Genomic DNA, 14,066 nt, shown 5'->3' on the forward strand with positions numbered 1-14,066 from the left:
GCGCCGGCAGGCGCCAGGTAGGCGCCAGTAGACGCCGAAGTAGGCGCCAGTTAGGCGTCAGGTGAGCGCCGGTAGCGCCAGGTAGGCGCCAGCGGCGCCAGTAGGCGCCAGTAGGCAGTAGCGGCCAGTAGGCGTCCCAGGTAGGCGCCAGTAGCGCCAGTAGCGCCGTATGGCGCCCGGTAGGTCAGGTAGCGCCAGTAGCGCCAGTAGCGCCAGTAGCACCAGTAGCGCAGTAGGCACCAGTGGAGTCAGGTAGGCGCCGGTAGCGCCAGTAGCGCCAGTAGGCGCCAGTGGCGTCCCGGTGGCGCCAGGTAGACGCCAGTAGGCACCAGGTGGCGCCAGGTGGCGCCAGGTGGCGCCAGTTAGGCGCCAGGTGGCGCCAGTTAGGCACAGTTAGCGCCATGGTAGCCAGTCGGATAGCGGCGCCAGTAGCGCCAGTAGCGCCAGTAGCGCCAGTAGCGCCAGTAGCGCCAGTAGCGCCAGTAGCGCCAGTAGCGCCAGGCTGAAGCTCTCGACCTCCTTATTAAAATTTACTTTCCTGTGCCTGAAAACCGTTTGTTTTATATAAAAAATCTGACTGTTGTTATTGGCTTCTACTCGACCTCATCATCAAGGTTATATTCCACACTTGTAATATGGCAAATTATTTTAATATGTCATATATTTTAACATACCAAAAACACTTGAGTGCTATTAATTTCAATAAAATAATTAACATAAACACCGACACATGTACGCATTCATACGCTCACATAACACACACATACACTCACATAACACACACATACACTCACATAACACACACATACACTCACATAACACACACATACACTCACATAACACACACATACACTCACATAACACACACATACACTCACATAACACACACATACACTCACATAACACACACATACACTCACATAACACACACATACACTCACATAACACACACATACACTCACATAACACACACATACACTCACATAACGCACACATACACTCACATAACACACGCATACATTCACATAACACACACATACACTCACATAACACACGCAAACACTCACATAACACACACATACACTCACATAACACACACATACACTCACATAACACACACATACACTCACATAACACACACATACATTCACATAACACACACATACACTCACATAACACACACATACACTCACATAACACACACATACACTCACATAACACACACACACTCACATAACACACGCTTACACTCACATAACACACACATACACTCGCATAACACACACATACACTCACATAACACACACATACGCTCACATAACACACACATACACTCACATAACACACACATACACTCACATAACACACACATACACTCACATAACACACACATACACTCACATAACACACACATACATTCACATGACACACACATACACTCACATAACACACACATACACTCACATAACACACACATACACTAACATAACACACACATACATTCACATAACACACACATTCACATAACACACACATACACTCACATAACACACACATACACTCACATAACACACACATACATTCACATAACACACACATACACTCACATAACACACACATTCACATAACACACACATACACTCACATAACACACACATACATTCACATAACACACGCATACACTCACATAACACACACATACACTCACATAACACACACATACACTCACATAACACACACATACATTCACATAACACACATACACTCACATAACACACACATACACTCACATAACACACACATACACTCACATAACACACACATACACTCACATAACACACACATACACTCACATAACACACACATACACTCACATAACACACACATACACTCACATAACACACACATACACTCACATAACACACACATACATTCACATAACACACACATACACTCACATAACACACACATACACTCACATAACACACGCATACACTCACATAACACACACATACACTCACATAACACACACATACACTCACATAACACACACATACACTCACATAACAACACACACATACATACACTCACACAACACACACATACACTCACATAACACATACATACACTCACATAACACACACACATACACTCACATAACGCACACACACACTCACATAACACACGCATACACTCACATAACACACACATACACTCACATAACACACACATACACTCACATAACACACACATACACTCACATAACACACACATACACTCACATAACACACACATACACTCACATAACACACACATACACTCACATAACACATACATACACTCACATAACGCACACATACACTCACATAACGCACACATACACTCACATAACACACACATACACTCACATAACACACGCATACACTCACAACACACGCATACACTCACATAACACACACATACACTCACATAACACACGCATACATTCACATAACACACACATACATTCACATAACACACACATACATTCACATAACACACACATACACTCACATAACACACATACACTCACATAACACACACATACACTCACATAACACACACATACACTCACATAACACACGCATACATTCACATAACACACACATACATTCACATAACACACACATACACTCACATAACACACGCATACACTCACATAACACACACATACACTCACATAACACACACATACACTCACATAATAGACGCATACACTCACATAACACACGCATACACTCACATAACACACACATACACTCACATAACACACACATACACTCACATAAGACACAGATACACTCACATAACACACACATACTCACATAACACACACATAACACACGCATACACTCACATAACACACGCATACACTCACATAACACACGCATACGCTCACATAACACACACATACACTCACATAACACACGCATACACTCACATAACACACACATACACTCACATAACACACACGTACACTCACATAACACACACATACACTCACATAACACACACATACACTCACATAACACACGCATACATTCACATAACACACACATACATTCACATAACACACGCATACACTCACATAACACACTCATACACTCACATAACACACATACACTCACATAACACACACATACACTCACATAACACACATACACTCACATAACACACACATACACTCACATAAGACACACATACACTCACATAACACACACATACTCACATAACACACACATAACACACGCATACACTCACATAACACACTCATACACTCACATAACACACACATACACTCATATGACACACTCATACACTCACATAGCACACTCATACACTCACATAACACACGCATACACTCACATAACACACGCATAAACTCACATAACACACTCATACACTCACATAACACACACATACACTCACATAACACACTCATACGCTCACATAACACACGCATACACTCACATAACACACGCATAAACTCACATGAGACACGCATACACTCACATAACACACGCATAAACTCACATGAGACACGCATACACTCACATAACACACGCATACACTCACATAACACACTCATACACTCACATAACACACACATACACTCACATAACACACTCATACACTCACATAACACACGCATACACTCACATAACACACGCATAAACTCACATGAGACACGCATACACTCACATAACACACGCATAAACTCACATGAGACACGCATACACACACATAACACACGCATACACTCACATAACACACTCATACACTCACATAACACACACATACACTCACATGACACACTCATACACTCACATAACACACTCATACACTCACATAACACACGCATACACTCACATAACACACGCATAAACTCACATAACAAACTCATACACTCACATAACACACACATACACTCACATAACACACTCATACACTCACATAACACACGCATACACTCACATAACACACGCATAAACTCACATGAGACACGCATACACTCACATAACACACACATACATTCACATAACACACACATACACTCACATAACACACACATACACTCACATAACACACACATACACTCACATAACACACACATACATTCACATAACACACATACACTCACATAACACACACATACACTCACATAACACACACATACACTCACATAACACACACATACACTCACATAACACACGCATACATTCACATAACACACACATACATTCACATAACACACGCATACACTCACATAACACACTCATACACTCACATAACACACATACACTCACATAACACACACATACACTCACATAACACACATACACTCACATAACACACACATACACTCACATAAGACACACATACACTCACATAACACACACATACTCACATAACACACACATAACACACGCATACACTCACATAACACACTCATACACTCACATAACACACACATACACTCATATGACACACTCATACACTCACATAGCACACTCATACACTCACATAACACACGCATACACTCACATAACACACGCATAAACTCACATAACACACTCATACACTCACATAACACACACATACACTCACATAACACACTCATACGCTCACATAACACACGCATACACTCACATAACACACGCATAAACTCACATGAGACACGCATACACTCACATAACACACGCATAAACTCACATGAGACACGCATACACTCACATAACACACGCATACACTCACATAACACACTCATACACTCACATAACACACACATACACTCACATAACACACTCATACACTCACATAACACACGCATACACTCACATAACACACGCATAAACTCACATGAGACACGCATACACTCACATAACACACGCATAAACTCACATGAGACACTCATACACTCACATAACACACACATACACTCACATAACACACTCATACACTCACATAACACACACATACACTCACATAACACACTCATACACTCACATAACACACTCATACACTCACATAACACACGCATACACTCACATAACACACGCATACACTCACATAACACACTCATACACTCACATAACACACACATACACTCACATAACACACTCATACACTCACATAACACACACATACACTCACATAACACACGCATACACTCACATAACACACGCATACACTCACATAACACACACATACACTCACATAACACACACATACACTCACATAACACACACATACACTCACATAACACACACATACACTCACATAACACACACATACATTCACATAACACACATACACTCACATAACACACACATACACTCACATAACACACACATACACTCACATAACACACACATACACTCACATAACACACACATACACTCACATAACACACACATACACTCACATAACACACACATACACTCACATAACACACACATACACTCACATAACACACACATAGATTCACATAACACACATATACACTCACATAACACACACATACACTCACATAACACACACATACACTCACATAACACACACATACACTCACATAACACACACATACACTCACATAACACACACATACACTCACATAACACACACATACATTAACATAACACACACATACACTCACATAACACACACATACATTCACATAACACACACATACACTCACATAACACATACATACACTCACATAACACACACACATACACTCACATAACGCACACATACACTCACATAACACACGCATACACTCACATAACACACACATACACTCACATAACACACACATACACTCACATAACACACACATACACTCACATAACACACACATACACTCACATAACACACACATACACTCACATAACACACACATACACTCACATAACACACACATACACTCACATAACACATACATACACTCACATAACATAACGCACACATACACTCACATAACACACACATACACTCACATAACACACGCATACACTCACAACACACGCATACACTCACATAACACACACATACACTCACATAACACACGCATACATTCACATAACACACACATACATTCACATAACACACACATACATTCACATAACACACACATACACTCACATAACACACATACACTCACATAACACACACATACACTCACATAACACACACATACACTCACATAACACACGCACATTCACATAACACACACATACATTCACATAACACACACATACACTCACATAACACACGCACACTCACATACCACACACAGACACTCACATAACACACACATTCACATAATAGACATACACTCACATAACACACGCATACACTCACATAACACACACATACACTCACATAACACACACATACACTCACATAAGACACAGATACACTCACAACACTCACATAACACTCACATAACACACGCATACACTCACATAACACATTCATACACTCACATAACACACGCATACTCACATAACACACACATACACTCACATAACACACGCATACACTCACATAACACACACATACACTCACATAACACACACATACACTCACATAACACACACATACACTCACATAACACACGCATACACTCACATAACACACGCATACACTCACATACACACATACTCACATAACACATACACTCACATAACACATACACTCACATAACACACACATACACTCACATAACACACACATACACTCACATAACACACACATACTCACATCACATAACACACGCATACACTCACATAACACACTCACATACACATCACTCATATGACACACTCATACACTCACATAGCACACTCATACACTCACATAACACACGCATACACTCACATAACACACGCATAAACTCACATAACACACTCATACACTCACATAACACACACATACACTCACATAACACACTCATACGCTCACATAACACACGCATACACTCACATAACACACGCATAAACTCACATGAGACACGCATACACTCACATAACACACGCATAAACTCACATAACACACTCATACACTCACATAACACACGCATACACTCACATAACACACTCATACACTCACATAACACACACATACACTCACATAACACACTCATACACTCACATAACACACGCATACACTCACATAACACACGCATAAACTCACATGAGACACGCATACACTCACATAACACACGCATAAACTCACATGAGACACGCATACACACACATAACACACGCATACACTCACATAACACACTCATACACTCACATAACACACACATACACTCACATGACACACTCATACACTCACATAACACACTCATACACTCACATAACACACGCATACACTCACATAACACACGCATAAACTCACATAACAAACTCATACACTCACATAACACACACATACACTCACATAACACACTCATACACTCACATAACACACGCATATACTCACATAACACACGCATACACTCACATGACACACGCATACACTCACATAACACACGCATACACTCACATAACACACGATATTCACAACAGGAGAGGTGCCTATCAACAAGTGCCTTTGACAACCAAACACACAACAGTGTTTCTATCGGTAAGTGTCTTTGACAAATAGCAGCACACACACAAAGACAACAGGCCAGGAACTTTGACTTGACCCCTGCAACCACAACTAGGTGAATACACACACACACCAAATGTCTATCGATGAGTACGTTTGATAAAGAGTAACTAACACACAACACATACACACAAACATATATACGAACACATACATACATACAGACAGACACACACACGGGGCAACCATAAACAGGTAAGAACACACACACGCATACACACTCACACTGAAGAGTTCAAATAGGTGAGTTCAAATAGGTAATCACACACTAACACACACACACACACACACACACACACACACACACACACACACACACATTCATGCACACTAACATACACACGCTCCCTCGCCCCCACACCCTTCTACTACGCACACTCCCTCTCCCCATATACGCTCCCTCTCCCCCTACACAAACTCTCCCCTAACACATTCCCACTCCCTCTTTTTCTTTTTTACACAGGGTTTGACAAGGTTAAGGATCCCTAGCTTTATTGACAAGCTGTTTACAGGTTAAGGGTTCCTAACTTTATTGGGAAACTAAGAGTTGTTACCTACATCATCTCATCTGAAAGCATTTTTATTGTTATGAGACATACAAGTAGGGAACAGGATGAAACTGGAGCCATCTGTGGGCCAGCATTTTCATTTGATCAACTGACTTTATCTCGTTGACATCATTATGCTGTACGAATGTGTTCCATACTCGCGTCATCCTGGGTATATATGATCTCAGATGGAGTGATGTACTGGAGAAGGGTACAGCCAGAGTGAAGTTGCTGCTTTCTGCCCGTCTTGTGGCATAAAAGCTTGTTTCACGCTGTCCTCGAAGTGGATTCAAGTGTGGTATTTTGACAATATTGGCCTTGTACATAACAGTAAGGCCACCCACATCCCTCCTATGTTGAAGGCTCTACTGAAATAACAGATCTATCCAGGATGGGTCCAGGCGAGAGATGAGACGTCTTGCTCTGTTCTCTACTCTGTCAAGCAGTCGCAGATGAGAGGGGAAAGGGCAGGCAAACCAAGAAAGAGGAGCATAGTCAAGGTGTGAGCGTACTTGTGCCTCGTACAGAATCTTGTAACCCCTACTGTCAAGTAGATACGAGATACGGCGAAGTGCTGTAAGCTTCCGGGCTGCCTTGTTTGCAAGATTTACAACATGGTTCTTCATGGTTAGTTTGGAGTCAAATTTCACCCCAATGATATCAACTTCTTCTCCAGGTGCCAACACCCTCCCATTCATCCTTACTACTGCACCAGCATTACCATCATTGTGCCTAGAGACGATCATCATTTGCGTTTTCTCAGGTGCAAGCGTTACTTGCCATCTATTTCCCCAAGCTGATATAGCTCTCAGCTCGTGATTGATGTAGCTTAGAGCAGCTGGCATTTCTTCTCTTGGATAAGTGAATGTCAGTGTACAGTCGTCTGCATATGCATGTGATTCTGGGATGAGATGAAGAAGGTCGTTGAAGTAGACATTCCATAACAATGGTCCCAGCACGCTTCCTTGTGGAACACTTGCCCCAATAGGATGTCTTGCTGATTCTGTTCCATTGAGAACTACACTTAGAGATCTACCATGAAGGTAATCACTGAGGAGACATAGCATAGAGCCTGCAATTCCCAGTGCTTGAAGTTTTGCTAAGGGGCCCTGGTGCCACACCCAGTCGAAAGCACCAGCAATGTCCAGTGCTACCACACAGCTGACTTTGGATTCATCCATTGACTGGTGCCACTTAGTGGAGAGGTTTAACAACAGATCAGCAGCAGAGTAACCTTTCCTGAAGCCATATTGACGATCACACATTCTCTCTCTCTCTCTCTCTCTCTCTCTCTCTCTCTCACACACACACACACACACACACACACACACACACGCACACTCACACACACACACACACGCACACACACACACACACACGCACCTATCTCACTCTTTACCTATCTCTCTCTACCTATCACTCTCTACCTGTCTCTCTCTCTCTCTCCCCTCTCCCATCTCTCCCCTCTCCCATCGCTCCCCTCTAACATCTCTTCCCTCTAACACCTCTCCCCCTCTAACATCTCTCCCCCTATAACATCTCTCCCCTCTCCCTTTTCCCATCTCTCTCCCCTCCTCCCCTCTCTATCCCTCAATCCTCTCTCTCCCCCTCTCTCTTCCATCTCCCCCCTCTTTCCCCCGTCTCCCTCTCTCTCCCCCTCTCTCTCTCTCTCTCCCCCCCTCTCTCTCTCCCCCTCTCTCTCCCCTTCTCTTTGCTCTCTCTCTCTCTCTCTCTCTCTCTCTCTCTCTCTCTCTCTCTCTCTCTCTCTCTCTCTCTCTCTCTCTCTCTCTCTCTTTCTCTCTCTCTCACTCTCTCTCTTCCCCCTTTTCCCTTCTCACTCTCCACCTCTCTCCTTCTAACTTTCCCTTCTCTCTCTCTCACCCTCTCTCTCTCACTCTCTCTCTCCCCCTTTTTTTTCTCTCTCTCCTTCTTCCTTTCCCATCTCTCTCTCTATCTCTCTCTCTTCCCCATTTTCCCTTCTCACTCTCCCCCTCTCCTACCCTTCCCTTGTCTCTCTCTCTCCCTCTCTCTCTCTCTCTCTCCCCCCTTTTTCCTTCTCACTCTCCCCCTCTCTCTCTCTCCTTCTACCTTCCCTTTCTCTCTCTCTCTCTCTCTCTCTCTCTCTCTCTCTCTCCCTCTCTCTATCTCTCTCTATCTCACTCTCCCCCTCTCCTACCCTTCGCTTCTCTTTCCCCCTCTCTCTCACTCTCTTCCCCTTTCCCTTCTCACTCTCCCCCCTCTCTCTCTTTCTACCTTTCCCTTCTCTCTCTCTCACTATAAAAAATGGTGGGTACTCGCAGGAACCAGGGATCAGATGAGATTAGTTCTGGTAGGGAGGAGTGGATGGAGGAGCAGTGGAAAAGAATGGAACAAGAGTGGGAGAGAAAATTAGGAGAGCTTTCTGAAAAAATGGAGAAAGAGCTCTCTGTGAAACTGGAATAGAAGTTGGAGACGGAGACAAAGAATTGGGAGGCACTAGTCGAAACTGCACTGGCCAGGATAAGGGTCCTAGAAGTTGAGATAAATAGGCTGAAGCAAGTTACAGGGGCAGTGACCAAAGAAGACACAGCATATGAAGCTGAGAGGCCGAACAGGAAGAAAGGAGATATGAATTATGCTAAGGTCATGTCAGCCTGCCAAGAAGGGCCAAGGAGTGAAAGGGAAGAACAGCTGGGTGCAGATGGAGAGGGTGATAGGTCGAATGCTGAGGCACAACCATGCTATTAAGAGCCACTGGAAAAATTAAGGAAGAAAATGACCACATACAGGCAGCATCCAGAGTCACAGAGGGTGTGGCAATGGGAGGAGGAAAGGGCAAAATCAGTGTTTATGTATGGGCTTCAGGAGAGAGAGGAAAGAACACACACTGAAAGACGGCAGGAAGAAAGAAAAGAGTTTGAGAAAATCATCATGGAAATAGGTGAAGAAGAGATGGACAAGTTTGTAAATTTTCAGAGAATAGGGGGGTACTCGAAGGGGAGAAACCGACCGATCAAGCTGATTCTCAGGACGGAAACAGTGTGGAACAGGATCCTCCAAGAGAAACCATAGTTGAAATACTCAGAAGAGCACAAGAGGGTGTTACTAGACAGAGACAGAACACAAACAGAACGACAGCAGCTGAGGGAGAGGAAAAAAAGCGTAAGGAGCTAGGAAAGGAGATAAGGATGGAACCAGCAGAGGTCAGTCAGAGCAGAACAGAGCAGCAAGGGCAAGCACACACACAACTATCCTCAGAACCCCACAACCTATCACACCATCCCAACGCACACTACAATCTATACCCACAGTTTCCACCCAACACCAAGCTATAGAATCCCACAGTATGCTACCAGGTTTTCCACCCTCACAGGCCCCCCAAACCACAGTGTTGGAAAGGACACTGAAGGTATGGTACACAAACGCTGACGGAATAACAAATAAGTGGGAGGAGTGGCACGAAAGAGTCAAAGAGGCATCACTGGACATCATAGCTCTCACAGAAACCAAGCTTACAGGTATGATAACAGATGCCATCTTTCCAATGGGATACCAGATCCTGAGGAAAGACAGAGGGAACAGGGGGGTGGAGGAGTGGCATTGCTGATCAAAAACCGATGGAATTTTGATGAGCTGGAGAGAGGCGACAGCGGAGAAGAATGTGATTACATAACGGGAATGCTTCACTCTGGAGGTCCCAAGGTGGTAATAGCAGTGATGTATAACCCACCACAGAAAAACAGGAGGCCAAGGCAAGAGTACGACAAGAGCAATAGAGCAATGGTTGACACAATGGCTGCAGTGGCCAGAAGAGGTCATGCATGCAGGGCAAAGCTCCTGATCATGGGTGACTTTAACCACAAGGAGATCGATTGGGAGAACTTGGAGCCACATGGGGGCCAAGATACATGGAGGGCTAATATGATGGAGGTGGTACTGGAAAACTTCATGTACCAACATGTAAGGGACACTACAAGAGAGAGAGGAGAGGATGAACCAGCAAGACTGGACTTAGTATTCACCTTGAGAAGTGCAGATATCGAGGACATCACATATGAAACATCCCTTGGGGCCAGCGATCATGTGGTTTTAAGCTTCAAATACACAGTAGAGCTACAAGTGGAGGGAGAAGCAGGAAGGCCAGGACGAATGAAGCCAAACTACAAGAAAGGGGACTGCATGGGAATTAGGAACTTCCTGAACGGGGTTCAGTGGGACAGAGAACTGGCAGGGAAGCCAGTTAATGATATAATGGAATATGTAGCAACAATATGCAAGGAGGCTGAGGAGAGGTTTGTACCCAAGGGTAACAGGAATAATGAAAAAGCCAGGATGAGCCCATGGTTCACCCAAAGGTGCAGGGAGGCAAAAACCAAGTGTGCTAGGGAATGGAAGAAATATAGAAGGCAGAGGACCCAGGAGAATAAGGAGAGCAGTCGTAGAGCCAGAAACGAATATGCACAGATAAGAAGGGAGGCCCAAAGACAATATGAAAACGACATAGCAGCGAAAGCCAAATCTGACCCGAAACTGTTATACAACCACATCAGGAGGAAAACAACGGTCAAGGATCAGGTAATCAGGCTAAGGAAGGAAGGAGGAGAGACAGCAAGAAATTACCATGAAGTATGTGAGGAACTCAACAAGAGATTAAAAGAAGTGTTCACAGAGGAGACAGAAGGGGCTCCAGAAAGATGGAGAGGTGGGGCACACCACCAAGTGCTGGACACAGTGCACACAACCGAGGAAGAAGTGAAGAGGCTTCTGAGTGAGCTAGATACCTCAAAGGCAATGGGGCCAGATAACATCTCCCCATGGGTCCTGAGAGAGGGAGCAGAGGTGCTATGAGTACTCCTAACAACAATATTCAATACATCTATCAAAACAGGGAGATTGCCTGAGGCATGGAAGACAGCATATGTAGTCCCAATCTTTAAAAAAGGAGACAGACATTAAGCACTAAACTACAGACCAGTGTCACTGACATGTATAGTATGCAAAATCATGGAGAAGATTATCAGGAGAAGAGTGGTGGAACACCTAGAAAGGAATGATCTCATCAACAGCAGCCAACATGGTTTCAGGGACGGGAAATCCTGTGTCACAAACCTACTGGAGTTCTATGACATGGTGACAACAGTAAGACAAGAGAGAGAGGGGTGGGTGGATTGCATATTCTTGGACTGCAAGAAGGCGTTTGACACAGTTCCACACAAGAGATTAGAACAAAAAAGTGGAGGACCAAGCAGGGATAACAGGGAAGGCACTACAATGAATCAGGGAATACTTGTCAGGAAGACAGCAACGAGTCATGGTACGTGGCGTGGTATCAGAGTGGGCACCTGTGACCACCGGGGTCCCACAGGGTCAGTCCTAGGACCAGTGCTGCTTCTGGTATTTGTGAACGACATGACGGAAGGAACAGACTCTGAGGTGTCCCTGTATGCAGATGACGTGAAGTTGATGAGAAGAATTCACTCGATCGAAGACCAGGCAGAACTACAAAGGGATCTGGACAGGCTGCAAACCTGGTCCAGCAATTGGCTCCTGGAGTTCAATCCCTCCAAGTGCAAAGTCATGAAGATTGGGGAAGGGCAAAGAAGACAGCAGACGGAGTACAGTCTAGGGGGCCAGAGACTACAAACCTCACTCAAGGAAAAAGATCTTGGTGTGAGTATAACACCAGGCACATCTCCTGAAGCGCACATCATCCAAATAACGGCTGCAGCATATGGGCACCTAGCAAACTTCAGAACAGCATTCCGACATCTTAATAAGGAATCGTTCAGGACCCTGTACACCGTGTACGTTAGGCCCATATTGGAGTATGCGGCACCA

General features: G+C 43.9%; 1 protein-coding gene across 1 annotated transcript in view; it reads left to right on the forward strand.

Annotated features, from left to right (window-relative positions):
- The first annotated feature begins 401 nt into the window (after window positions 1-401).
- Window positions 402-14,066, forward strand: part of LOC128685521 (opioid-binding protein/cell adhesion molecule) — a 312,879-nt gene continuing 299,214 nt past the window's right edge. Inside the window, exon 1 of the mRNA XM_070082745.1 lies at window positions 402-491. Coding sequence (XP_069938846.1) covers window positions 402-491 — 90 coding nt within the window. The remainder of the gene's footprint in view (window positions 492-14,066) is intronic.

This window comes from Cherax quadricarinatus, chromosome 8 (genome assembly GCF_038502225.1).
Source record: "Cherax quadricarinatus isolate ZL_2023a chromosome 8, ASM3850222v1, whole genome shotgun sequence".
Classification (NCBI taxonomy): Eukaryota; Metazoa; Arthropoda; class Malacostraca; order Decapoda; family Parastacidae; genus Cherax; species Cherax quadricarinatus.